This window comes from Thalassophryne amazonica, chromosome 12 (assembly GCF_902500255.1).
Source record: "Thalassophryne amazonica chromosome 12, fThaAma1.1, whole genome shotgun sequence".
NCBI classification, from domain to species: Eukaryota; Metazoa; Chordata; class Actinopteri; order Batrachoidiformes; family Batrachoididae; genus Thalassophryne; species Thalassophryne amazonica.
Window position 1 is genome coordinate 51,285,565 of NC_047114.1, and position 26,685 is coordinate 51,312,249.

Below are 26,685 nucleotides of genomic sequence, written 5' to 3' on the forward strand. Positions count from 1 at the left end.
AAAGCCTCACACTAATGTGGTGCCCCCGGTGACCAGGCAGAACCATCTGGTTACATGATTTTTTTTTTTTTTTTTTCCCACTGGAATCCACCAGAAAACAACAATCGGATTTATGAGAACCGGCTTATCCCGCGTGCTTAGCTGGCCCACAGAAAAACACAATTTTGGATTAAACTGATTTCTTTTTCTCGTTTCCATTACGATTACAGCAGTAATGTTGACAATTTGATTTCAAATCAAACTGTGAAAAAAAGAAGCTTTTTATGTAATCTTTTTACTAAATCTTTGTCTTCACATGCAGCCAGCAGACTGGTTATGATGCAAAACAAGACCTCAACTGAAAGCAAAATGGAAGTTGTCAAGGGAACAGTAAATCCCGATTGGTAAGTTGATGGTTTATTTTAAAGTTCATCAATTAAATATGTTTACAGAAATATTTTGAGATCCAGCAAACAACTGCAAATAGTGGTGTAAAGATATTTAACAGCACCTTAAAACCAGACACATTTAGTTGTGTGAAGCGACAGTGACCATCAGACCTAGGCTTTGGAAATGACAAGATCATTTCAAGCTAAGTGTAGCTTCAAAGCCAGACATATTTTTTTAGAGACAGAAGGATATTGCTTCAGCTACATTCACAAACTCCTGTAGGGTTGTGTAGACTTGTAGCTGTTATTTGTATCATAGAACCTAACAGCTGTTAATCATAAAATACTTCCCAATTTTTGAGCATTTCTGCGCAGCAGCAGTTCATCTCAGTGACACACCTGTTCCTAATCTACCACTCGTCTAAACCATGAAAATCTTGAGTTTTGTTTTAGTGTAATGGTGTTAACTTTTTTTCTGCCACCAGTTGTCGCACTAGTTCCACAATTCAGGATATAATCAAAGCTTCCCACCTCCTTTCTCCACGTCAAGCAGAAGAGTTGGCAGTTGGAGCCGTTTAACAGGTCTAACAGCTCCCCTCGTCTTAAAGCCAGATGTATGTGGGTTCTAGTCTGATCACCTTCTTCATAGAGGAATTTTCATCATCTAAATGTTTTTGGAAGAATTTCTGGGAAGTAGCTGCCACCAGTCAACTTGAAAAAAAATATCAATAGCAAAGCAGTGAAGAGTGAGTGCTGCTGTCTCTGTACTCGCAGAACAGGACAAAAATGAACAAAACGTGTACATGCGGCCAGATTGAGAATGAATGACAGAAAATCTAATTTTTCCTGCATGGGGCACCATCAAGCTAATAAATCATTACAAAGAAAATAGTTGTTTGCTGCTGTGTTATTGTTTAAAATAACATTTCGAGCACATGTGACTAAAGGTACACCAACTTTAACTTTGGATAAACATTGATAACAAAAAGAGTTCCCCAACTTTTTGCAGTGATTATTTAGCATCTCCAACCAAAAACAATGCTGCCACCACACACACACACCTGCAAAAGTCTCCAAATACTCATAAAAAGTTTAATAAATCAAGTTTAATTTTTAAATATCTAGAAAAATAAATGGATAGTGCACGACTTAAATCTGTTTGTTGTCATACAAGGACGAGGTTATATTTTATGCAGACAAAAATCAACTCAAAACTTTTATTTATGCTGAGGCTTTACACTGGATGAGAAGGCATTATGTAAGATTTCTGAGACATGCGTGAATTAAATTTTGAGCACAACTGCTTATGAAACCATAAAAAGGCAAGCCAAAGTTTGTGATTTCCTTTTTATGTCATTTCAATAGAAATAACAGGGTTGCTTCTATAAAAATATGCCAGTATTGCCATTTAAAAGGTTACTATATATATATATATTTTTTTCAAAGAGTCAAGACATTCATCTTTATATTTGTTTGATCATCTGTCGAGAGTGGACGTGCACGGCTTCGACAAAGGCGCCCACGTTTTCTGGGTCCATGTCAGGGTAAAGGCCGTGGCCCAGGTTGGCGATGTAGCCCCTTGTACCAAAACCCTCTAACATCTTCTTCACAATGTCCGAGATGCGCTCCTGGAGGAAGAAGAGAGAGGCTCAAATACAAAACGTGCTTTAGCACAAACTCTGCACATTTTACAGAGGATATGAATGACGTACATTTTCCTTAACAGGGTCTCAGGAACAACTGGTTCAAATATAAAATAATGCAAACTGTGTGTAAGTGAGGTAGAGAAATGAATGAAGACGTGATGGGAAGCAAACAGGAATTACAGCCTAGACATAAACTGGGAGAAAGAGCAACAGGTTAACATAATCAGATGAATAATAATAAATAAATAAAAAACACACCCACAAGAAGGACCACACAGAGTGCATGTTTTACACTGATTCACTTAAATTAATTGTGTTTATATTTGACATAACCATGACTAAGCCATATGAGCTCTGAACTGTTTGTGGTAAATATTTGTATCCTTGAGTTAAACATTTCAACATCACACAAGGTCAAAGGTAACGTGACCATCAGACAGGTGATATATGGCTTCATATTAGTGTTTCATAGTAAGCACAGGTGTATCTTCAACAATTCCTTGAAATAGTCATTTAAAATTACTGGTCCATTATTGTAACCTTGGCCATTTAATCGGTATTTCTCAATAATTAAATCACTTTTTCTATGGCCGACCCTCAAATACTACACCAGGTTTGCTTCAAATTGGATCCAAAATGTTAAATGTTTTGGATGTCTGTCCATATGAAAAGCCAAGAGTTTACCTTAGGAGCATAGAGAGCACAAGGGTCCATGTTTCCCTGCAGGCTGACCTTCCCGCCTGTGCGCTCACTGAAAACAAACACACGTTAATCCTTTAACCAACTGGCTGAATACTGGATGAGCAGGTGTGGGGGTGTTAAACATCTCAGGACACAGGACTCTGCAGCTTGCGGCCTTGTATCCCTGATCCTTCTGCACCTGTTCTACAGGTTCTAAGAGGGACATGAATGAAGGTTCTGTGTTCTCACACAGCCAAAACAGACATTTGGAGATTGTATCAACAGTAAACTCTCCTCTCCTAAAACTGTAGTTTCTGGGTGTTTGTGTGTCTTTGCACGGTGATGGTGTGTGTGTGTGTGTGTTACCGTGCTGTTTGCGGGTCAATGGTCCAGTCCAGCCCCACCACCTCATAGTGAGACTGAGACAAATCTTCCAAAGCATAGTGAGCATCCTTTGCAAAAACAATCTGAAACACACGGAAGTAAGACACATAAAGGCAGAGTGAACCATTTTTGATGAAATAGCGCCACCTGCTGTTAACTCAGCACCATCGCGATTGACATGGACAGAGCTCTGTTTTTGTCCTCTCGACAAAGTGTTGTTGAAACAGCAGAAACAAAGAGGAAAAAAAAACAGCTAGATATTTGTCCTGATTTTGTCACGTTCATTAAGAGGTCTTCCACAAACCACGACTCGTAAGGGTAGTAAATTACATCAGTTTGTTTTTTCTCTCACCATTGGAATGTCCTGTCGTTCCTCTTTGAGTTTGTCTTTGACGCGATGTGCGATGTCTCTTAGGTAAGGCAGAGAGAATTCTTTGAACTCGACCGGTCCCAGAATCCCAGCGTGGGACTCAAATACCTGCAGAGCCTGGACAGAAGACAAAAGGCAGAAGACGCATGTGTCTTGGTGGCTTCTGCCCGCTAGTCTCCATCTTGTACAGTCACCAAATTCTTGAGAACTGCCTCCTCCAGACAAATTTACCATACTTTTTGTATTCGTAATTATAAATGTAAATGAAGCCCAAGACACATTCAGTGACTTGGAAAAGTTCATGTCTCAAGAAAACTGGCTGTAAAAGTGTTGACTAATTTGTGTTACATTAAAAAGTGCAATTAGTTATGCAAGCGATGATTTTGGCTGTTATGTTTATTTCATTTTTGTCAACTTGTAGAGGTTTGTTTTCAGTTTGAGTTTAAACATGATAGCAGCAGAGAACCCCAAATTACTTTCCCCCAAATTTGTCATAAAGAAATCAAAGCGTGTAGGCACCATTAAGAATTACTCAGAGCAGAGTCACAGACCTGAGCTCCGGCAGCCACCTGTCCTAGCAGATACTCCACTATCACGTCCGTCAGCATCTTCAGCAGAACGTGGCTGGACTCAGGGTGCCGGTACAACCATCGCTTCGCTTTAGAATGGGTGCTGGAGCCGCCTCCTTCTATCATGTAGGACATCAGAGTCCACTACAGAGAGAGACACACAACAAGGAGCAACAGAACACAGTGATTATAATATGAGTGGAGCAAAGCGCAGCGAAGCTCACTCTATGGGACAAGAAGTCCCAAACAGAAAGTGCCAAATTTTGAGTCCACACTGAAACAGGAAATGTCAAATTTCAGACACTTCCTGGATTGACAGACGAGATCCCATGGAATCTCGCGGGAACTCAGTGGCAAGTTCACACTGAAACAGGAAGTGTTGGTGCTGTGTATTACAAAAAGTTCTAATCCATCTTAGTAGAAGAAGAAAAATGTTTGCCTCAGATTTGAACTGAACACATCGTTTGAACCACGAACTAATAATGACACCAAAGTTATACTGGTGAGTAAACGACTGTATTTTATGCCAGAAATAAGGTCCAGGTTGTTAAAAGGGGACTTTCTTCTTTAATTTGTGTTGCCTTATTTATACGTGTTTCTCCAGTGATTTTTAAATGAGCAGGCACCTGTTGATTAAATAACCTCTTAATGTCACTCTCTCCAGGATGATGCATTTCACTTAAAATACACATGCCATGGATTTTTCTCAATTGTACTCACAAGTATTGGAACACTTGGTATTTCACACATTTTAATTTGTTTATGCCATTTCAAATACAAATAAATAAATATATATAAAGTTAACTTCCTTAAACTCAAACTGAAAGCAAATGTCTTCAACTTGATATAAATTAATTAAAAACATAAACTCCAGCTTCCTGATGAAGTGGTGTAGAGGAGGATTTTCATAAAAAGAAGACCTGAACATTCAGCTACAATTTGCCAGAAAGTACGTCAGAGATGAAAGCCTAGATTTGATGTTTTGGTGAAAGAAACTTTTGTATTTCTCCATAATTGATGGAAATAAAGTTCAAGACATATTGAGTGACTTGGAAAGGTTCATGTTTCCATCCCCTGACTTGTCTGAAGAAAACTGGCAGTAAAACTGATTAAACTGATTAAAACTGAAACAGTCATATCATATTGATATGACAATATTGAGATACGATAATTCTGCCATATTGTACAGCCCTACTGTCAACTAGCTGAAAACTTTGAATATTAATTTACACCTACATTAAAAGAAAAATGCTTAAAGCGGCCCCCGCCCCCCCAGAAGCTGAAAGGTTTTAGTCATGCTCTTGCTCCCAAGAACCATTTTCCTGAAAAACAGTGTGAAGGACCTAAATGACATGGCTAGATGCTGAGGAGCTTCCAAGCATGTGAGAGGCAAATGAAGAAAAATGCCTTAAAAGGCGGGGGTCTGCTTTATGTCAAGCAGTTTTGACTTTCAATTTCCAATGTAAAGTTCCAACAATCTGCCTCACAGAAGAAAATAATTTTACTTATCTAGACACCCGAGTGTGGACATACAGTTGTATGCAAACGTTTGTGCACCCCTTATAATTTTCATGATTTTCCTTTATAAATCATTGGCTGTCTGGATCAGAAATTTCAGTTAAATATATCATATAGCAGACGAACACACTGATAAGTGAAATGAAGTTTCTAGTATTTACAGAAAGTGTGCAATAATTATTTAAACATAATTGGGCAGGTGCATAAATCTGGGCACCCTTACCTTTTCATTGATTTCAATACATTAGCACTAATTATTAGAACACAAAATTGGTTTGGTAAGCTCATTGACCCTTGACCTCCTTACACAGGTGAATCCAGTCATGACAAAGGATATTGAAGGTGGCCATTTACAAATGTTCTGCTCTTTGAATCTCTTCTGATAAGTGGCAACATGGGAGCCTCTAAACAACTCTCAAATGAGCTGAAAACAAAGATTGTTCAACATCATGGTTTAGGGGAAGGATACAAAAAGCTATCTCAGAGATTTCAGCTGTCAGTTTCCACTGTGAGGAACACAGTGAGGAAATGGAAGACCGCAGGCACAGAACTAGTTAAGGCCTGAAGTGGCAGGCCAAGAAAAATCTCAGATAAGCTGAAGCAAAGGATGGTGAGAACAGTCAACCCACAGAGCTGCTCCAAAGACCTACAACATGATCTTGCGGCAGATAGTGTCTCTGTGCATCATTCAACAATACAGCGCACTTTGCACAAGCAGATGCTGTATGATGCTGTAATGCAGAGGAAGCCTTTTCTGCGTACACGCCACAAACAGTGTCACTTGAGTTATACTAAAGCACATTTGGACAAGTCAGCTTAATTTTGAAATAAGGTGCTGAGGTCTGATGAAACTAAAATTGAGTTATTTGGACATAACAAGGGGCAGTATGCATGGCTGAAAAAGAACACAGCATTCCAAGAAAAACACTTGCTACCTACAGTAAAATTTGGAGGTGGTTCCATCATGCTGTGGGGCTGTGTGGCCAGTGCAGGTACTGGGAATCTTGTTAAAGTTGATGGTCACATGGTTTCCAGTCAATATCAGCAGATTCTTGAGAACAATGTTCATGAATCAGTGACAAAGTTGAAGTTGAGCCGGGGCTGGATCTTTCAACAAGACAACGACCCTAAACACTGCTCAAAATCTACTAAGGCATCATGCAGAGGAACAAGTACAATGTTCTGGAATGGCCATCTCAGCCCCCAGACCTGAATATTATTGAAAATCTGTTGTGTGATTTTAAGTGGGCTGTCCATTCTCGGAAACCAACAAACCTGGCTGGAGGTACTTTGTAAAGAAGAATGGTCCAAAATACCTTCAAACAGAATCCAGACTCTAATTGGAAGCGTTTAGAGGCTGTTATTTCTGCAAAAGGAAGACTTACTAAATATTGATGTATTTTGTTTCTGTTGGTGTGCCCAAATTTATGCACCTGCCTAATTGTTTAAAGAATTATTGCACACTTTCTGTAAATCCTATAAACTTCATTTCACTTCTCAAATATCACTGTGTTTGTCTGCTATATGATATATTTAACTGAAATTGCTGATCCAAACAACCAATGATTTATAAAGGATTGATTGATTGATAAGAAATTAATGACACTACCAACACATAAGTGTCATATAAGTGTCAAACAGTTTCCAAATATTTACCTGGTACAATAAACACAAAATTTACCCCAATGTCATTCATTACAGGTTAAACAGCAGGCTATCAGTAGATTAGGAATGTGACTACTTCACCGGGATAAATCCCAACTCTTTACGACAAATGAAGCAGGTTTGTTAGTGTACAAAAGGTGTGGCCCTCCCTTACATGGGCCTGATGGCTGAAAGTCTCCTCCGAAAGACTAGGCAATTGGAACAAAATACCTTGCCCAAAGGTATAACTGTTGTGAATGGGACTTGAACACGTACCAACTTACGTAAAATCTAATAAAAAAGATTTATCTCTTTAAGAAAACTTATAATGCGTGAACGTGAAACATCTCTAAACAATGTCTTAAGATCAGGAACCTGAATGTGAGCAAAATCAACACATTCAAGCAAGACATGTTTTACTGTAAGCACACAGTTACACAGTAAACAATAAGGCGGGATGCCCGCTGCAAGTAAATAAGCATGTGTCAAGTGTGAATGACCTATACGAGCACGGGTCAACACATTGTCTTTCCATCGCTTAGCTAGCGGTAGAAGATTAAGCGATTCAATGATGTTGATGAAGTTTATTATTGGGATGTAGATCCCATAACGTTTGCCCCATGTTTCTAAAATAATTGTTAATCTTCGGCTTTAGATCCGTGTAGGGTAAGTTTATTTCTGTAACATCCACAGCAAGAGGTTCTTTTGCCAACTTGTCAGCTTTTTCATTCCCCTTAATGCCTGTATGACTAGGGATCCAGGCAAATATTACTTGCTTACCTAATGCACTGATGTTATACAAAGTTTTCAAAAGCTGAACAATAAACGGATGTTTAAACGTTTTGCCCTGCAAAGCTGTCAAACTAGACAGAGAGTCTTTATAAGTAACAAAACATCTGTGGGCAGTGTTCTCTATAACACCCAAAGCCATTTTCAGGGCAAACAACTTGGCTGTATAAACTGTCTGGTAATCGAATTTGCCATTGAAAAGGGCCACTTGCACAAACTGCACCTACTTCATTCTGGTCTTTCAACCCATCTGTATAGATCTCGCAATAATGTCTGTATTTATACTTATATATATACTCAACAAAAATATAAACGCAACACTTTTGGTTTTGCTCCCATTTTGTATGAGATGAACTCAAAGATCTAAAACTTTTTCCACATACACAATATCACCATTTCCCTCAAATATTGTTCACAAACCAGTCTAAATCTGTGATAGTGAGCACTTCTCCTTTGCTGAGATAATCCATCCCACCTCACAGGTGTGCCATATCAAGATCCTGATTAGACACCATGATTAGTGCACAGGTGTGTCTTAGACTGCCCACAATAAAAGGCCACTCTGAAAGGTGCAGTTTTGTTTTACTGGGGGGGGGGGGGGGGGGGGGGGATACCAGTCAGTATCTGGTGTGACCACCATCTGCCTCATGCGGTGCAACACATCTTTGCATCATCCGTGAAGAGAACACCTCTCCAACGTGCCAAACGCCAGCGAATGTGAGCATTTGCCCACTCAAGTCGGTTACGACGACGAACTGGAGTCAGGTCGAGACCCCGATGAGGACGACGAGCATGCCGATGAGCTTCCCTGAGACGGTTTCTGACAGTTTGTGCAGTAATTCTTTGGTTATGCAAACCGATTGTTTCAGCAGCTGTCCGAGTGGCTGGTCTCAGACAATCTTGGAGGTGAACATGCTGGATGTGGAGGTCCTGGGCTGGTGTGGTTACACGTGGTCTGCGGTTGTGAGGCTGGTTGGATGTACTGCCAAATTCTCTGAAATGCCTTTGGAGACAGCTTATGGTAGAGAAATGAATATTCAATACACGAGCAACAGCTCTGGTTGACATTCCTGCTGTCAGCATGCCAATTGCACGCTCCCTCAAATCTTGCGACATCTGTGGCATTGTGCTGTGTGATAAAACTGCACCTTTCAGAGTGGCCTTTTATTGTGGACAGTCTAAGGCACACCTGTGCACTAATCATGGTGTCTAATCAGCATCTTGATATGGCACACCTGTGAGGTGGGATGGATTATCTCAGCAAAGGAGAAGTGCTCACTATCACAGATTTAGACTGGTTTGTGAACAATATTTGAGGGAAATGGTGATATTGTGTATGTGGAAAAAGTTTTAGATCTTTGAGTTCATCTCATACAAAATGGGAGCAAAACCAAAAGTGTTGCGTTTATATTTTTGTTGAGTGTATTTATATCTCCAAATTTGTTTAAAAAGATGAAATCATTGGTACAACTCTTTTTAAACGGCCTTAATGATAAATCAATTACTGGGTCAACGAGCATCCAAGGTGGAATATTAGGAATGCGGAAAGAAGCTATATTAGTAGTACTGAGTATGCGCAATAGAGCTGCTTTATTACGTAAACCAAAAGGTTTAATAGCTGATGGCTTACATGTATAGAAATTACAATATCGTGGCATAAAGGTACCACCATACGTGGGATTGTGACAGTTATTTTTTAGTTTAATCATGTAGTGTAGAGATAACTTTTCGTATCTTAAATGTAATGGTAATTCATTTGCCTCCACATAAAGGGACTGCATAGGAGAGGTACGAAATGCTCCTAGACAAAGTCGGAGACCTTGATTCTGAATTGGTATCAACGTTTCAAGGTAAGACTTATGGGCAGAGCTATAAACCGCACAACCATAATCCAGTTTAGATCTAACTAGAGATCTGTAGAGGCGGAGGAGTACAATGCGATCAGCACCCCAATCCATTTTTGACACAACCTTTAGCAGGGCTAAGGCTTTAAGGCATTTTTGCCTCACGTAATCAATATGTGCCTTAAAAGTAAGTTTATTATCAAAGATTAGGCCAAGATATTTAGTCTGTTGAACTATAGGAATGATATTGTCATTTAGTTTAACTTCAGGATTAGGGTGCACTGATCGTTTAGTACAAAAATGAACACAGTCTTGGTTTTAGAGAAGCGAAAACCATTCTCATCAGCCCAACCTTTAATTCTATGGAAACATTTTTGCAACACTGTTTCCATAAATAACATATTTTGCGATGAACAAGAAATACAAAAGTCATCTACAAACAATGATCTATCAAACCCAGGATTTACCGCATCAGCAATGCTATTTATCTTCAATAAGAACAGGGTAACGGATAGGATGCTGCCTTGTGGAACACCCATTTCCTGAGTATGTAAATCTGAAAACGTTGACCCGAGGCAAACTCTAAACACACGACTGGAAAGAAAATTTCGAATGAAAATGGGCAGCCTGACCCTCAACCCAAGATTGTGAAGGTCTCTCATAATACCACACTTCCATGTAGTATCATAAGCCTTTTCAAGATCAAAGAAAATCGAGACCACATGATGACCATGAATAATACATCACAAATGAAAGAGTCAAGGAGGATGAGGTGATCAATCTTGCTTCAATGTTGACGAAAACCACTTTGGAATTTGGTTATCAATCCATTCTTCTCCAAGAACCAAACCAATCTGGCATTAATCATTCGTTCCATGGTTTTACAAAGACAACTGGTTAAAGAAATAGGATGATAATTTGTTGGGTTAGTTGCATCCTTTCCAGGTTTCGCAATAGGAATAATGTTGGCTTCACGCCACACATCTGGAAAATCACCAGTTCTCCAGATTTTATTTAAAACATCTAATAAAACAAAGACAGATGCTTCTGGCAGATGTTTCAAAAATTGATAATGGATTTCATCTGGACCAACTGCCAAATCATGGCATTTACTGAGAGACGTTTTCAATTCGGTAAGATTTATAAATGAAAATTATGGAAATCATCAGGGGGGCCCAAACCTACATACATACATACAACTATATAAGTGGGGGTATAGCCCCACAAGACCCAAAACTTAGACCAAACGTTTGGATAAAGTAGTAGTAGCAGCAGTGCTGACAAAGTGTAAGATTAAACTTGGAAAATTGTGTGTTAGGCAAGAATTAAATAGCTCAGGTTTAGACAGAATTGGTGAAATGACGAAGCAAAACAAAACCATATTATTTTATGCTCTCAATGAATTGAAAAGGAATCATTTGCATGACTCAGTGTCAAATGTGCAAGACATGTCACTTTGCATGCAATTATTCCAAATCATGAGTAATATTTGGACCCCTGTGAAAATGGAGTCTTAGCTGTTTATCTACACAGCCCCTGTCACGCAGAGCCAGAACAACAGCATCAAAACAGCTAGTAAAGTTGTACCCCCTACCGCCCATTAGTTCCAAGTGTTGTGGTTCCATTAGACATTAATCAGCGTCATTGGGCACGGAGTGTAGGTTTGTCATGAACCCAATTGTGTAAGGTGTGTGTGAGTGTTTCAGTCCAAGTACAGCACTATAGTTTAGACCTTGTTTTGACTCATCTGTGGTGCAAATACTTCATGTTGAGGGATGATTTAAACGTACCACCAGAGGACTTCATTTTTAGGCAAACACGCCCATGGGTGCTGAGTGCCCTTTCTAATTACAAATAAATCAGTCTGAAATGTTCTTTATCAAAAGTAAATAAATCTCACTATATCACTGTAACCAGAACACCTCTGCATGTTTTATTACATTCTGAAATACATGCACTCTCTCTCACCGGAGCGCCGGTGAATCCTATGAGCGGTACTTTGCCCTCTAGCTTATGTCTGGTCAACGTGATGGCTTTAAAGACGTAGCCCAGTTCTTTTCCCACATCCACTTTGGTCTGCAGACGCTGGACGTCTTCTGGCTCCTTCAAGGGCTCCGGGAATGTCGGCCCTTTACCCGCCACCATTTGGACATCCATACCCATGGCCTGCAGAGAAGATTGAACCAATGAATTATTGTCTGTCCTCTGTTTGCTGAGACTACTTGTGTATGGGGCTTATGTAATGGAACTCAAAGACTGAATTATACTGTGCGTTAATGACTAGTCTGTGTGATCCTGCAACATTAGCTGATCATTTATTAAGTCAAAACAACAACTGAAAAGAAAATAAAAACCTAACTCTTGTTGGTTAGGGTATAAGCTGTTGTAATTATTGTAGGTTTACCTGAGGGATAACAAGGATGTCAGAAAAGATGATGGCAGCATCAAAAGGAAAACGTCTTAATGGCTGAATGGGAAAGAAGAAAAATATTTAAGGAAGACTTACTGTGGTAAACACCGTACAAGCCAGGCTCTCAGAGAAGTATGTTTCCATTGACTATACGCTGTCTTTTGAAAAAACAGAACGCACAATTATGTGGCGAGGTAACCCCACCCATTTGTACCATGGCACTAAATTAGCTTGATCACTCTGGCAGATAAATTAGGAGATATTCACTTTTGTTTTGATACTGTATTTGGAAATATGAGGATTTAGATGAACAACACATGGACAATTTAAAGCTGAACATAGACTTTTTGTGTCTGATTGGGTTGGGAATGTATATGAAAAACAGCCAATACGGATGACAACAACAAAACTACAGCTGCCAGAGGCATTATAAATTACAATAATCAAAACATAAAACACAAACATTACAACCTAGAGTCTATTTTTAGATCTTGTATGTGATTTTTTTTTTTCCAATTGAGGACAATAACGAATTTAATCAGTACATCATTTAGAATGTGAACCAAATGAGGCACCCAACTTTTAAAAATCACTCACAGTGGTTGAGCAGCAAAACAATGGTTAGGCTAAGGTAAGATGATAACTGAATAATGGGTTATTCAGAATAATGAATTTATACATTCGTTTCACCTTCCAACCTCAATGACCTGCTCCATTGTCACACAACCTCTTGCAGCCAGCCTATGGTCCTCTGATGCAAATCTCTCTCCACCACTCAGGACTAAGCACCAAACCTGGTGCGACAGAGCATTCTCCATCACAGCCCCCCTCTTGAACCTTCTACCCAAACACATCTGAGATGTTAGTGACTTGAACTCATTCAAATCATTTATCAAACTGCACCTTGTTCAATCCGCTTTAATTTTCTACATGTGTTTATGTATTGTATTTTAAAAGTGCTATATGAATAAAATGTATAATAATATTTTCAAATTTATAGCCAAATTCTATCTTACCCAGTATTCTAGATGAATACGAGGGGCGAGAATGTGTGACATTTCGACTCAGCTGGGCACAACGTTGAGAAATACTGGTTTCTCAGAATGCAAAAGATAGAGAACCACAACGTACGTTTTCCAGGTGAAGCGCAAAACCTCTCAATTGCTCATTGTACATGTCTAATTCAGAAAGCTGTGACTGTTCTGAACATTTTGATATGTAACACATTGGCATTATAGTATATGCAATTACTTTAAAAGGGAAATGACTGAAGGTATGGTAAAAGCAAGGGTGCTGGCCAAGTGGTTAGTGCTCATGGTTTCAATCAACATGCAGGTCCACCTTGGATCTGAGTTAAAAGACAAGGGAGCAGGCAAAGATGTCTGAAGGTACGGTAAAATCAAGAAAATGCCCTTGGACTCCAAATGGATGGTACTTCGAGGGTCTTAGTGAAGAGGGATCAAATTCTAACAATTCAAACAACTTTGAACTCCTCCAGGATAAGTTGCCCAGTCCAAATTGGGTGAAATTCTCGTACATTTTGTTTGAGTTATCATGGGCACAAGATGGTCTGATTCACACTGACACATTGCATTTCTATACAGATCCTCCTTTGGGCCTTACAGCCTGTGGAGAATGAAAAGACATTCTTGGAAATGGTAAAATAGAAGGAATAGGAAACATGCTACAGAAAAGGTGCTACCGATGACTTCACTGCTCATGTACCTGCAGAGTCAGCTCACAGCAGGCCTCCGGTGAGCGACATGTCTCAAAGAAGTCCTTCCCCGCTCTGGATTCACGAAACTCTGCAGACAACACAAAACTAACAATCATTGGGACATACTGAAAGTAAACTAAATGGGCACAGTGAAGAAACTGGCTGTTTAGTTTTGAAAAAGCACAGAATAAATGCAACTATTTCAATAGATTTGACATTAAAATAAAGCAGATTCAACATGTAGAACCAGAACTTATGCATCTTCAGTCATTACAGATAAAGTGCAGAAACTGAATCACATAATATGATTAACCCTTTAAAACCAGAGCAGTCTACAGAAAAGTTAATAATGACATTGCCATTATACAGCTAAAAGTAGAACTGGTGTAATAAAAGTAGAAATGTACGATTACCTGGAAGGTATCTTCCAGCCTGCCTCATACACCACACTGGAACATGTTCAGTTTCCTCCCCTCGCGCTGCTTGCATGAATGTATCATTTTTGAGTTGAGGAAAGTCCTTTGGGCTGTGGTATGAAAATAAAAAGTGTTAAAGCACTTTCCTCTGGGTGCCATAGGCAACGCTGCGTCAAATATTAGACATCATAACCAAACCAACATTACAGAATGAGACCCAGAACCTAAATTAGACTCAGACCTACATTTAAACTAAAGATCTGTGAGCAAGCTCACAAAATGATCAACCTAAACAAGCCTATAAGGCATCTTACAATTTATCTGAGAAAATGGTCAGCATGCAGAATTATGATATATGTAAAATGGTTGCAGATTTAATATAGTTACTCGCTGGTAATTCTGCACAATGACCAGCCAGCAACTCTTTTATTTTATAGACCATTATCCTATGAAGTCATGCTATACCCACAATGCAACAGTCAGCCATCGTGATGGTCAAGCCAAAACGTAGATACGTCTGTCAATACGCTGACACGATCACATCTACATGCTCAATTATAGTGAAAGCTCGGGCAGTGTGGGGTTAAATTAAATTGTTAAAATTAAAACTAATCACTTTGTAGGTATGATTTTTTAGAATATATGTACATATGACAGGAGACACCAGCCAAGTCACATGATCAAATAGAGTCTCAACATTGGACAGGATTCACTTACAGCTGTGCTCAAAAGTTTACATACCCTGGCAGAATTTCTGCCTTTTTGGTCATTTTTAAGAGAATATGAATGATAACACAAAAACCAGTTATCCATCTTCACGATGAAGTGGTACAGAGGAGTGGTCTAGTGGTTAAGGTGTTGGGCTTGAGACCAGAAGATCCTGGGTTCAAATCCCCGCCTGACTGGAAAATCACTAAGGCCCCATTGGGCAAGGTCTTTAATCCGGTGTGTAGTGAGCGCCTTGTATGGCAGCAGCCTGACATCGGGGTGAATGTGAGGCATAATTGTAAAGCGTTTTGAGCGTCTGATGCAGATGGAAAAGCGCTATATAAATGCAGTCCATTTACCATTTATAGAGGAGGATTTTCTTAAAAAGAAGACCTAAAAGTTTAACTACAAATTGCCAGAAGGTACATCTGAGATGCAAGCCTGGATTTGATCTGTTTTAGTGAAAGAAAATCCTTTTCTGCTCTACTCCACTATGAAGCTAAGAGTAGTGATGCAAAATGCAATCACAGCCACAGCCCATAATGTCTCCTGCATTGTCTGGGTGTCTTTCCTCACTCTTCTCCTTCTTGCACAGTCACTCAGTTTTTAAGACCTGTCTGCTCCATGCAGATTTACCATAAAGTGCCATACTGTTTGTATTTCTTTGTAATTAATGTAAATAAAGTCCAAGACATATTCAGTGGCAGTTTTACCATCACAGAGCCTCGTCCAAAACTACCACAAAAGACTCCAAGTTGTCACTATTGTTAAAGGGGCAATACACAGTATTAAGAACAGGGGTATGTAAACTTTGGATCAGGGTCATTTGGGTAGTTCTCTTGTCATTTTGATTTAAAAAGAGGAAACACAGTTGTTTGAGAATAAATGGCTTCACCCAACCACTAACCATGAGTGAAAAAAAAAAAAAGATTTTTGTGTTGTCATTCATATCGTCTTAAAAATGGCCAAAAAAGCAAAAATTCGGCCAGGGTATGTTAACCTTTGAGCACAACTGTACATATTACTGAGCAATCATCTGTGTGCATCTGTATATGACAACAAAATCAAAGAAAATAGTCATTTAAGCCTTAGTGGTTAGCACTGTAGCCTTACAGTGAGAAGGTTATGGGATTGCGTCCCACTTGGTCCTTTCTGTGTGACGTGTGCATGTTCTCCCTGTGTCTGCGTGGGTTCCCTCTGGGTGTCTCAGCTTCTCGAAATTGACCGTAGGTGTGAATGTGTTCATCTGTCTATAATCGCACAGGCTGACATCAGGATTATGATGATTTTAATTGTGTAGCCGTAGTCATAAATGATTCAGATAAATTGATGTTAAACATATAAGACAAGCGTTGCACCAGTTTTTTTGTTTGTTTGGTTTTTTAACTGCCAACTAAATATGAATTTGGGACCAGTGTTCAGACAGCCTTGAAATATCATATTGCAACTGGCAGTTTTTAACATTATTTGATATTATGTAGCTCAAACCATTAAGGGTTAATAACTAACAGATTGTTCAATAATGAGAAAAAAAAGTATGCTGAAATTTATCTCCAAAAGGGATGAGGCACCTCTGCAGTCTTGAAAAAGTCTGATTCACTGCTCAAACCATCTACATATATGGCTTTATTATTTGCATTTCATTGGCAAACAGTTTGCAATTAATAATTACTTATAGTTTTGACCACGTTTTTTGTGCCTACATTTGATTTAAAGAGGTACTCAATAAGAATATGTTAACTGGCAGTTTATAGCTGCCACTAGCTCAGGGCTCCAATAAGGTAGTGAGATTGTGTTATCTTAAATACGGGCAGACTCCTCCCATTCCACCCACATCCAGTTAGGAAAGGACACTGTGATTATGACAGATAACACTCCTGTGCTGTCTTATCTCCCAACAACACAAAAACGGTTATGCTGAATTTGTTGAACATATTTCATACTTGGAACAGCTAATATACCGTTCAAGTCTAAATCAATTTGGTTCAGTTAACCACAAGACAAAACATGATCTTGGTCAAAGAACAAAATGTACATAATGTAAAATTACCATAACTGAAGGAAAAAAGAAACTGAGACTGTGGTTCAGCCATGAAGTGGGTTGTCCTTAAAAACAAAAACAACTGGTGGATCAATCACTGGCTGTTCCTATCGGTGTGTTTTATTCTGACACTGCGACTGTAAGCCAGTTTGGCAACTTCACACAAAATGAATACATGTAAATCCTTATTTGAGAAGCTGGAACCACATATTATTATTATTTTTTTTTTTTTTTTAGATGTTCTGCACAGTTAACAAACCAAGGCAAAGTTAGATATTTTTTAAAATCCCAAATATTACTGCAAATTCAGGATTAGCTTCCAGTGTCATAATGTGGCTTGAAACCAGTCTCAGATGCCAAAAAACTTTGCAAATTATTTTAACTTAAATTGCTTCAGTTAGGACTGCAAAAACAGTCTGGCTTAGGTTATAATCTTTGTAAAATATATAACATAAACATCTGAAAATATGAAGAACAGAGAAGGCATGGGATGATGCACTTCCACTTTTGCCACCAAAAGTGCTTTTGCTGCAGGTACAACTAACACCAAGCAACATCTAAACAGGAGGGAGAATTAACTCAGTGCCCAAATGACATGTATTTTGGGGGGGGAGCAGATACAATCCTGATAACAGGGAGTAAAATAAATTATGATACAGATTTGTAAATTAAAAAAATGGTAGTGATTCCCACCATTCATTATCAAACCTTATGACAAAGAAATGCAAAGGAGGTTTAATGTTTTACAGTTTAAACATGAACTTTATTGTATAACCAATCACCAACAAAAGTACGTCACGCTTTCGTTACGTCATCTTCACTCGGATTGGAAGTCTCCATTTTGCATCGCTCTTCATTTGCATGTAATAGATTTCTCGTCTATTTTGGCCCTGCCCAGCTGGCAGCATTACTTGTCACTGTAAAATGCAACCCAATTGAAAATGAATGGCAGCCAGTCACTTTGTCTCTGTCTCTTGCAACAAATGTGACCAAGGAGTGATGGGGGTCCCAACCACGCTTGACAGCACTACAAAGAATGCTGTCACCCTCTGCAAGACAAACTACACAGTGACACTATTTCCAACAGCCAAAGTGTTTTCCTGCATTGTTTATTCAGTAAAATAAGTTTTCATAACGGTAAAATTATCATCCATTCATTACCATCCCAACTCAAAAACATCAATTCACTCCCCCATTTCAAATCACAACTCAAAACACACCTGTTTATGACTGCTTACTCCATCTGATGCCTAGCCTATTGCTCTGTCTGTTCTAGTGATTCTATTGACTTTTATTGTTGTTTCTTTTTCAGGGACTTTGTGTATTACTGCACTGTGTCCTTAAATGCTGAGAAAGGCGCCTTCGAATAAAATGAATTATTATATAGCTACGTTGTTACGCGCATTGTAATTGGCTGATTTCTGCTCTGATATTTTCCGATATCAAACCGCGTATCAGATTCGTTACCAATCAGAAAGGTAAAAACACAATTAGAAAACCAAGCCGGACATGAACATACTTCATAAACAACTCATTGTGCTCGTGTGTGCTAAACATAATTGATTCACAGCAGAGGGAAACACTTTTCCTACAATCAGTCATTGCTTTCCTCTTATGAAGCACCTCCCTTGTATTTTCTGCTGCGCATCATTTATTTTTAGTATGCGCAAGCACCATGAGTACCAGTTATGTGCATGCCTGTCCATAAATATCTAAACAGCATCGGGATAAAAAACAGATTGAAAGCTTACCAGCTAACAACTGGACCGTCTGTTAGCAGGTTCTTCATGGAGGTAAAGAAAGCAAGGTCTGACTACGAGCCGTCAAAAGCTTTCATATTCAGGCGAAACTGCAAATTCATGTATATGTGTGTGTGTGTATAATAGCCATATAATAAACAAAGTATTAACCGAGTAAGTGAGGTTAATAATTCGTTTTACCACCACAAAGTTTATGAATATGCATACAACCTCTGGCTGTGTGAACAGCATTATGTTCTACAGTTTACGATTAATAAACAGATAAATAAAAATGTTTGCTGGGTTTATGCTTCTTGAACACATAGACAACAGTATCTTGCAGTACCTTGGTTAGGAGAAATGTTAAAAACTTGGTAATGTTAAATAAATTGCTGCTGCTGTTATTAAACTGAAAATCTCTGGATGTGCACAAATGAAATCATTGTTAGTAGTAACTGACTCAAGTTCCACTGGATACATAAAGCTGACAAGGGAAAGATAAAAAGAAAAGACTTGCGGCTCTGAGTGAACACAACAAACACGTGAAGGACACAAACATGACTGACATTTCATAAGACTGACAAAACAAGTGTAAACACGCAGTCAGCAAACAGACACTAAGACGGTGACGACTGCTCACAGTATAAGGAGGTCCTTGTTCATGTCAGCAGTGAGGAGAGAAGAGGAGAGGACTTCTTTTTCTGCAGCTGCAGCTCCTCATCAGACGAATTTACAAAAAAAAAAAAAATCTCCTCTCAAAGATCAGCCGGCGGCCATCTTCACCGGATCATGTGACCAACCCCGGAAAAGATCTGCATTTCAAAATAAAATACATGATTCTGATTGCACATTAATTGCCAAAATGAATGTTTCTTTTTGGACTCTAGGGCTTTTATTTATTTATTTATTTATTTTAATCCAGAGGACCAGAATGCAAATAAAATGTGTGCTATCCCCAGTAATGGCAGTTTTGTGTATTTTATGTGCATCTATTTTTAATTGCTAAAATAAATAAATTATAATTAAAATTTATACACTACAATTTAATGCAATGACATTATCATTATCAGCAGTACTGACATTGTCAGAGTAAGAAAATGTATTTTTACTTATGATACATGCATTGAAAAAATAAGTTAATTCATTCATCCATTCATTCCATATTTGTTAACACTTATTCATGGACGGTATTTTCAATCAGCTATGCAGTCTTTCAGGGTCCAATCATAAAAAACGAAAATGGTTTCATGGCTAATGAAACCATCTGTCATCGCTGCCAGAATCACAGAGAAATGATCTCAGCTGCAACTTGTCTCATGCATGTCCTGCAGCAGAGAATGCATTTGGAATAATCTCAAAGGTAATTATTTATAATATATATATAGGGTGTCCCAAAAAAAATACATTTAAAACACTCGGTTTGACCCTTAAATGCTACAGACTTAATCACTTATGTTTCTTTTTTACTTGCAGAGACCCTGAAGTTTATGTTGATGCCAAGCAAGACTCAGGAAAATGCCAAGATTAACCATACTACAGGAACAAAAATTATTGAGTTTTGGCACCAGACCAAGAGTGTCAAACAGGTGCAGCAACTTTATGCTAGACTGGCAAAATGCAGGGCCAATATTGACAGTGGTATGAAAAACTTCAACCGTTCAGCTTTCTATTCAGCCATAAATTTATTTCCTAGACATATGCTTTGACCATTGTCTTTGCTGATAAAATGTTGCATATTATATATATATACAGTGAGGAAAATATGTATTTGAACACCCTATGATTTTGCAAGTTCTCCCACTTAGAAATCATGGAATAAGTATTTGATCACCTACCAACCAGCAAGAATTCTGGCTCTCACAGACCTGTTAATTTTTCTTTAAGAAGCCCTCTTATTCTGCACTCTTTACTTGTATTAATTGCACCTGTTTGAACTTGTTCCCTGTATAAAAGACACCTGTTCACACACTCAGTCAATCACACTCCAACCTGTCCACCATAAGCAAGACCAAAGAGCTGTCTAAGGACACCAGGGACAAAACTGTAGACCTGCACAAGGCTGGGATGGACTACAGGACAACAGGCAAGCAGCTTGGTAGAAGACAACAACTGTTATGATTATTTATTAGAAAGTGGAAGAAACACAAGATGACTGTCAATCTCCCTCGGTCTGGGATTCCATGCAAGATCTAACTTTGTGGGGTAAGGATGATTCTGAGAAAGCTCAGAACTACACAGGAGGATCTGGTCAATGACCTGAAGAGAGCTGGGACCACAATCACAAAGATTACATTAGTAACACATGATGCTGTCATGGTTTAAAATCCTGCAGGGCAGCAAGGTCCACCTGCTCAAGCCAGCACATCTCCAGGCCCGTTTGAAGTTCACCACTGACCATCTGGATAATCCAGAGGAGGCATGGGAAAAGGTCATGTGGTCAGATGAGACCAGAATAGAGCTTTTTGGAATCAACTCCACTTACCATTTTTAGAGGATGAGAACAACCGCAAGAAAACCATCCCAACCGTGAAGCATGGGAGTGGAAACATCATACTCTGAGGGTGCTCTTCTGCAAAGGTGACAGGATGACTGCACCGTATTGAAGGGAGGATGGATGGGGTCATGTATTGTGAGATTTTGGCAAACAACCTCCTTCCCTCAGTAAGAGCATTGAAGATGGGTCATGGCTGGGTCTTCCAGCATGACAATGACCCCAAACACACAGCCAGGGCAACTAAGGAGGGGCTCCGTAAGAAGCATTTCAAGGTCCTGGAGTGGCCTGGCCAGTCTCCAGACCTGAACTCAATAGAAAATCTTTGGAGGGAGCTGAAACTCCAAACCTGAAAAATTTGGAGAAGATCTGTATGGAGGAGTGGACCAAAATCCCTGTTGCAGTGTGTGCAAACCTGGTGAAAAACTACAGGAAACGTTTGACCTCTGTAATTGCAAACAAAGGCTACTGTACCAAATAGTAACATTGATTTTCACAGGTGTTCAAATACTTATTTGCAGCAGTAACATACAAATAAATTATTTAAAAATCATACATTGTGATTTCTGGATTTTTTTTTTTTTTTTTTTTTTTTAGATTATGTCTCTCACAGTGGACATGCACCTAAGATGAAAATTTCAGACCCGTCCATGATTTCTAAGTGGGAGAACTTGCAAAATGGCAGAGTGTTCAAATACTTATTTTCCCTCACTATATACACTCAACAAAAATATAAACGCAACACTTTTGGTTTTGCTCCCATTTTGTATGAGATGAACTCAAAGATCTAAAACTTTTTCCACATACACAATATCACCATTTCCCTCAAATATTGTTCACAAACCAGTCTAAATCTGTGATAATGAGCACTTCTCCTTTGCTGAGATAATCCATCCGACCTCACAGGTGTGCCATATCAAGATGCTGATTAGACACCATGATTAGTGCACAGGTGTGCCTTAGACTGTCCACAATAAAAGGCCACTCTGAAAGGTGCAGTTTTGTGTTATTGGGGGGGGGGGGGGGGGGATACCAGTCAGTATCTGGTGTGACCACCATTTGCCTCATGCAGTGCAACACATCTCCTTCACATAGAGTTGATCAGGTTGTCAACTGTGGCCTGTGGAATGTTGGTCCACTCCTCTTGAATGGCTGTGCGAAGTTGCTGGTACACGCTGTCGTATACGCCAGTCCAGAGCATTCCAAACATGCTCAATGGGTGACATGTCCGGTAAGTATGCCGGCCATGCAAGAACTGGGACATTTTCAGCTTCCAAGAATTGTGTACAGATCCTTGCAACATGGGGCCGTGTATTATCCCGCTGCAACATGAGGTGATGTTCTTGGATGTATGGCACAACAATGGGCCTCAGGATCTCGTCACGGTATCTCTGTGCATTCAAAATGCCATCAATAAAATGCAACTGTGTTCTTCGTCCATAACAGACGCCTGCCCATACCATAACCCCACCACCACCATGGGCCACTCGATCCACAACATTGACATCAGAAAACCGCTCACCCACATGACGCCACACACGCTGTCTGCCATCTGCCCTGAACAGTGTGAACCGGGATTCATCCATGAAGAGAACACCTCTCCAACGTACCAAATGCCAGTGAATGTGAGCATTTGCCAACTCAAGTCGGTTACGACGACGAACTGGAGTCAGGTCGAGACCCCGATGAGGACGACGAGCATGCAGATGAGCTTCCCTGAGACGGTTTCTGACAGTTTGTGCAGAAATTCTTTGGTTATGCAAACCGATTGTTTCAGCAGCTGTCCGAGTGGCTGGTCTCAGATGATCTTGGAGGTGAACATGCTAGATGTGGAGGTCCTGGGCTGGTGTGGTTACACGTGGTCTGCGGTTGTGAGGCCGGTTGGATGTACTGCCAAATTCTCTGAAACGCCTTTGGAGACGGCTTATGGTAGAGAAATGAACATTCAATACACGAGCAACAGCTCTGGTTGACATTCCTGCTGTCAGCATGCCAATTGCACGCTCCCTCAAATCTTGCGACATCTGTGGCATTGTGCTGTGTGATAAAACTGCACCTTTCAGAGTGGCCTTTTATTGTGGGCAGTCTAAGGCACACCTGTGCACTAATCATGGTGTCTAATCAGCATCTTGATATGGCACACCTGTGAGGTGGGATGGATTATCTCAGCAAAGGAGAAGTGCTCACTATCACAGATTTAGACTGGTTTGTGAACAATATTTGATGGAAATGGTGATATTGTGTATGTGGAAAAAGTTTTAGATCTTTGAGATCATCTCATACAAAATGGGAGCAAAACCAAAAGTGTTGCATTTATATTTTTGTTGAATATATATATATATATATATATATATATATATATATATATATATATTTAATTTGATTTTAAAAAGACAGTGAATAAAGACATTAAAATCAGTCCAGTTTTCACTCATGGTACCAACATGAGACTTAACTTGCTCATGGTAAGAGCAACATTACACTTAACTAAACTGACAAAACCAACTGAACTACAAAAGCACAATAAATCAATAGCACTAACAACACTGTTAAACTAACATGAACCACAATAACAACATTTAAAACCTCAAAACCCCAAACTCCCATGGTGCATTGCAGCACAATGTCCATTGTTTACTGGATAGCTAAAATTGCTAATTTCTCCAAAAATATTTAGGTCTGTTTCCCATGTTCCACCCCTGCGTTCACACCTGCTGTCTTCCTGTTTCAGCGTACACTCCGTGTGTGTGGGTGGGTGCGTGTGTGTGTGTGTGTGAAGTGGTCTACGGGTACACCTGTTCTCCTGTCTATGTGTGTGTTCCATTTTTGTTGGAACAAGTCACTACTCTGGTTTTATGTTTTACTCACTGTTTTGAAGAAAATAAACTCACTGTTTGGAAGAAAACAAACTGTTCTTTAATAGTTTTGATCAATAGTAGCATCTGTGTATATACTGTACTCAACAAAAATATAAACGCAACACTTTTGGTTTTGCTCCCATTTTGTATGAGATGAACTCAAAGATCTAAAACTTTTTCCACATACACTATCACCATTTCCCTCAAATATTGTTCACAAACCAGTCTAAATCTGTGATAGTGAGCACTTCTCCTTTGCTGAGATAATCCATCCCACCTCATAGGTGTGCCATATCAAGATACTGATTAGACACCATGATTAGTGCACAGGTGTGCCTTAGACTGCCCACAATAAAAGGCCACTCTGAAAGGTGCAGTTTTATCACACAGCACAATGCCACAGATGTCGCAAGATTTGAGGGAGCGTGCAATTGGCATGCTGACAGCAGGAATGTCAACCAGAGCTGTTGCTCGTGTATTGAATGTTCATGTCTCTACCATAAGCCGTCTCCAAAGGCGTTTCAGAGAATTTGGCAGTACATCCAACCAGCCTCACAACCGCAGACCACGTGTAACCACACCAGCCCAGGACCTCCACATCCAGCATGTTCACCTCCAAGATCTTGTGAGACCAGCCACTCGGACAGCTGCTGAAACAATCGGTTTGCATAACCAAAGAATTTCTGCACAAACTGTCAGAAACCGTCTCAGGGAAGCTCATCTGCATGCTAGTCGTCCTCATCGGGGTCTCGACCTGACTCCAGTTCGTCGTCGTAACCGACTTGAGTGGGCAAATGCTCACATTCACTGGCGTTTGGCACGTTGGAGAGGTGTTCTCTTCAACTTTATGCGAAGGAGATGTGCTGCACTGCATGAGGCAAATGGTGGTCACACCAGATACTGACTGGTATCCCCCCCCAATAAAACAAAACTGCACCTTTCAGAGTGGCCTTTTATTGTGGGCAGTCTAAGGCACACCTGTGCACTAATCATGGTGTCTAATCAGCATCTTGATATGGCACACCTGTGAGGTGGGATGGATTATCTCAGCAAAGGAGAAGTGCTCACTATCACAGATTTAGACTGGTTTGTGAACAATATTAGAGGGAAATGGTGATATTGTGTATGTGGAAAAAGTTTTAGATCTTTGAGTTCATCTCATACAAAATGGGAGCAAAACCAAAAGTGTTGCATTTATATTTTTGTTGAGTGTACGTATATATAGTTGAGTACCCCACTCTCTTGTACATGCACAAAAAGATGAATGCACAAAGATATCTGATAAAGAATATATTTTACTGCACAAATGTACAACATACTGCTTTTTCACTCAATTAGCAGCTAAAATAAAAAGGACAGCAAATGAAATCATGATAAAGTGACAAAAATCATATGTGGCTTGAGCTTTAAGCTGGGCCTAATGGTCAAAACACTTCAGTCTGCATTGACAATTACATTTAACTTTTTTGCCCTCATGTGTATAGAAAGCCATTAAAAGTCAAAGCCAGTATAGAACATTGAATCAGGCTATCTCAAGGCTGCAAACAGTTATTCATTTACTGAAAAAAGACACTTTATACTTCAATATGAAGCTGACTTGTCGGCAATCAACGCTTAATGATCAGTGAAACAGCACGTACCAGAAAAATGTGAAGTACAATTCGGTTCAGTATACTCAGTGCCAGTTTTGTTATTTACATGAGGATACGGATACATAACATATTTACAGTATATTGTATTTTAGAGGGAAAGAGTTGACCTTTTGACTTAAAACGTGATGGTTTCCCTCTAGGTATGACCACTTAATGACACCCGTTTGTTTCTATGGACAAGAAACAATATCCGTATTGTTTCAAATCTTTAAATGGGAACCAGACTTGGCTGGGAAAGTAATTTGCAATGGACTCGCATTCTAAGCTGGGAAGTCTCAGACTTCACTTCATGATATGAAAATCAAAGTTATGCAAAGTCCCGATGGACCACAATGGCCTCAAAGAAAAACATTTTGAAATGAGAAAGGCACTCACAAATAATAAATGAGTGCAATTGTAAGAATATTTTCATGACTTGAGAGACGAAACATACCATTCAACTCATTTGAGGCCTCAAATGGTACATTCTGTCTTTTAGTGAAGGAACATATTCTTTCCATTGCACAAATGGAAAATATTCATTATTTATTTTGTATGACACCAAAATAGATCTTCACCATTTTATTTATTTCACCGATTTCACCGACTCAGCAGTTCAGTGCAGCTAGCAGGGAGGAGATTTGCAGTGTATGGAAGCAAGTGTCTGCTTTCTCAAATCCAGTGAAAAATTATGAGAAAGTTGTCCAGTTCTTTATCTGACAGCACTTTAACAGCTGCTAAAGATGTTCCCACAAACATTGCAGCTGCGGGACATTTTTTTTTTTGAAAAGCTAATGGAGCTGTGTAACAGAATGAAATGTATAGGACAAAAATGCACAGAAAAGTCCAAAAATGCATGCT

At 39.4% G+C, this 26,685-nt stretch overlaps 1 protein-coding gene across 1 annotated transcript; it reads right to left on the bottom strand.

Annotated features, from left to right (window-relative positions):
* On the bottom strand, nt 1–19,620 carry urod (uroporphyrinogen decarboxylase). The gene is made up of 10 exons (XM_034183637.1): nt 19,485–19,620; nt 14,354–14,466; nt 13,949–14,028; nt 12,218–12,280; nt 11,782–11,979; nt 4,001–4,162; nt 3,432–3,566; nt 3,062–3,162; nt 2,699–2,765; nt 1–1,996 (listed from the first exon to the last, which is right to left on the bottom strand). The coding sequence occupies exons 1-10, from the start codon at nt 19,505–19,507 to the stop codon at nt 1,832–1,834; spliced, it is 1,107 nt and encodes a 368-aa protein (XP_034039528.1). The 5' UTR covers nt 19,508–19,620; the 3' UTR covers nt 1–1,831.
* Between the last annotated feature and the right edge of the window lie 7,065 nt (nt 19,621–26,685).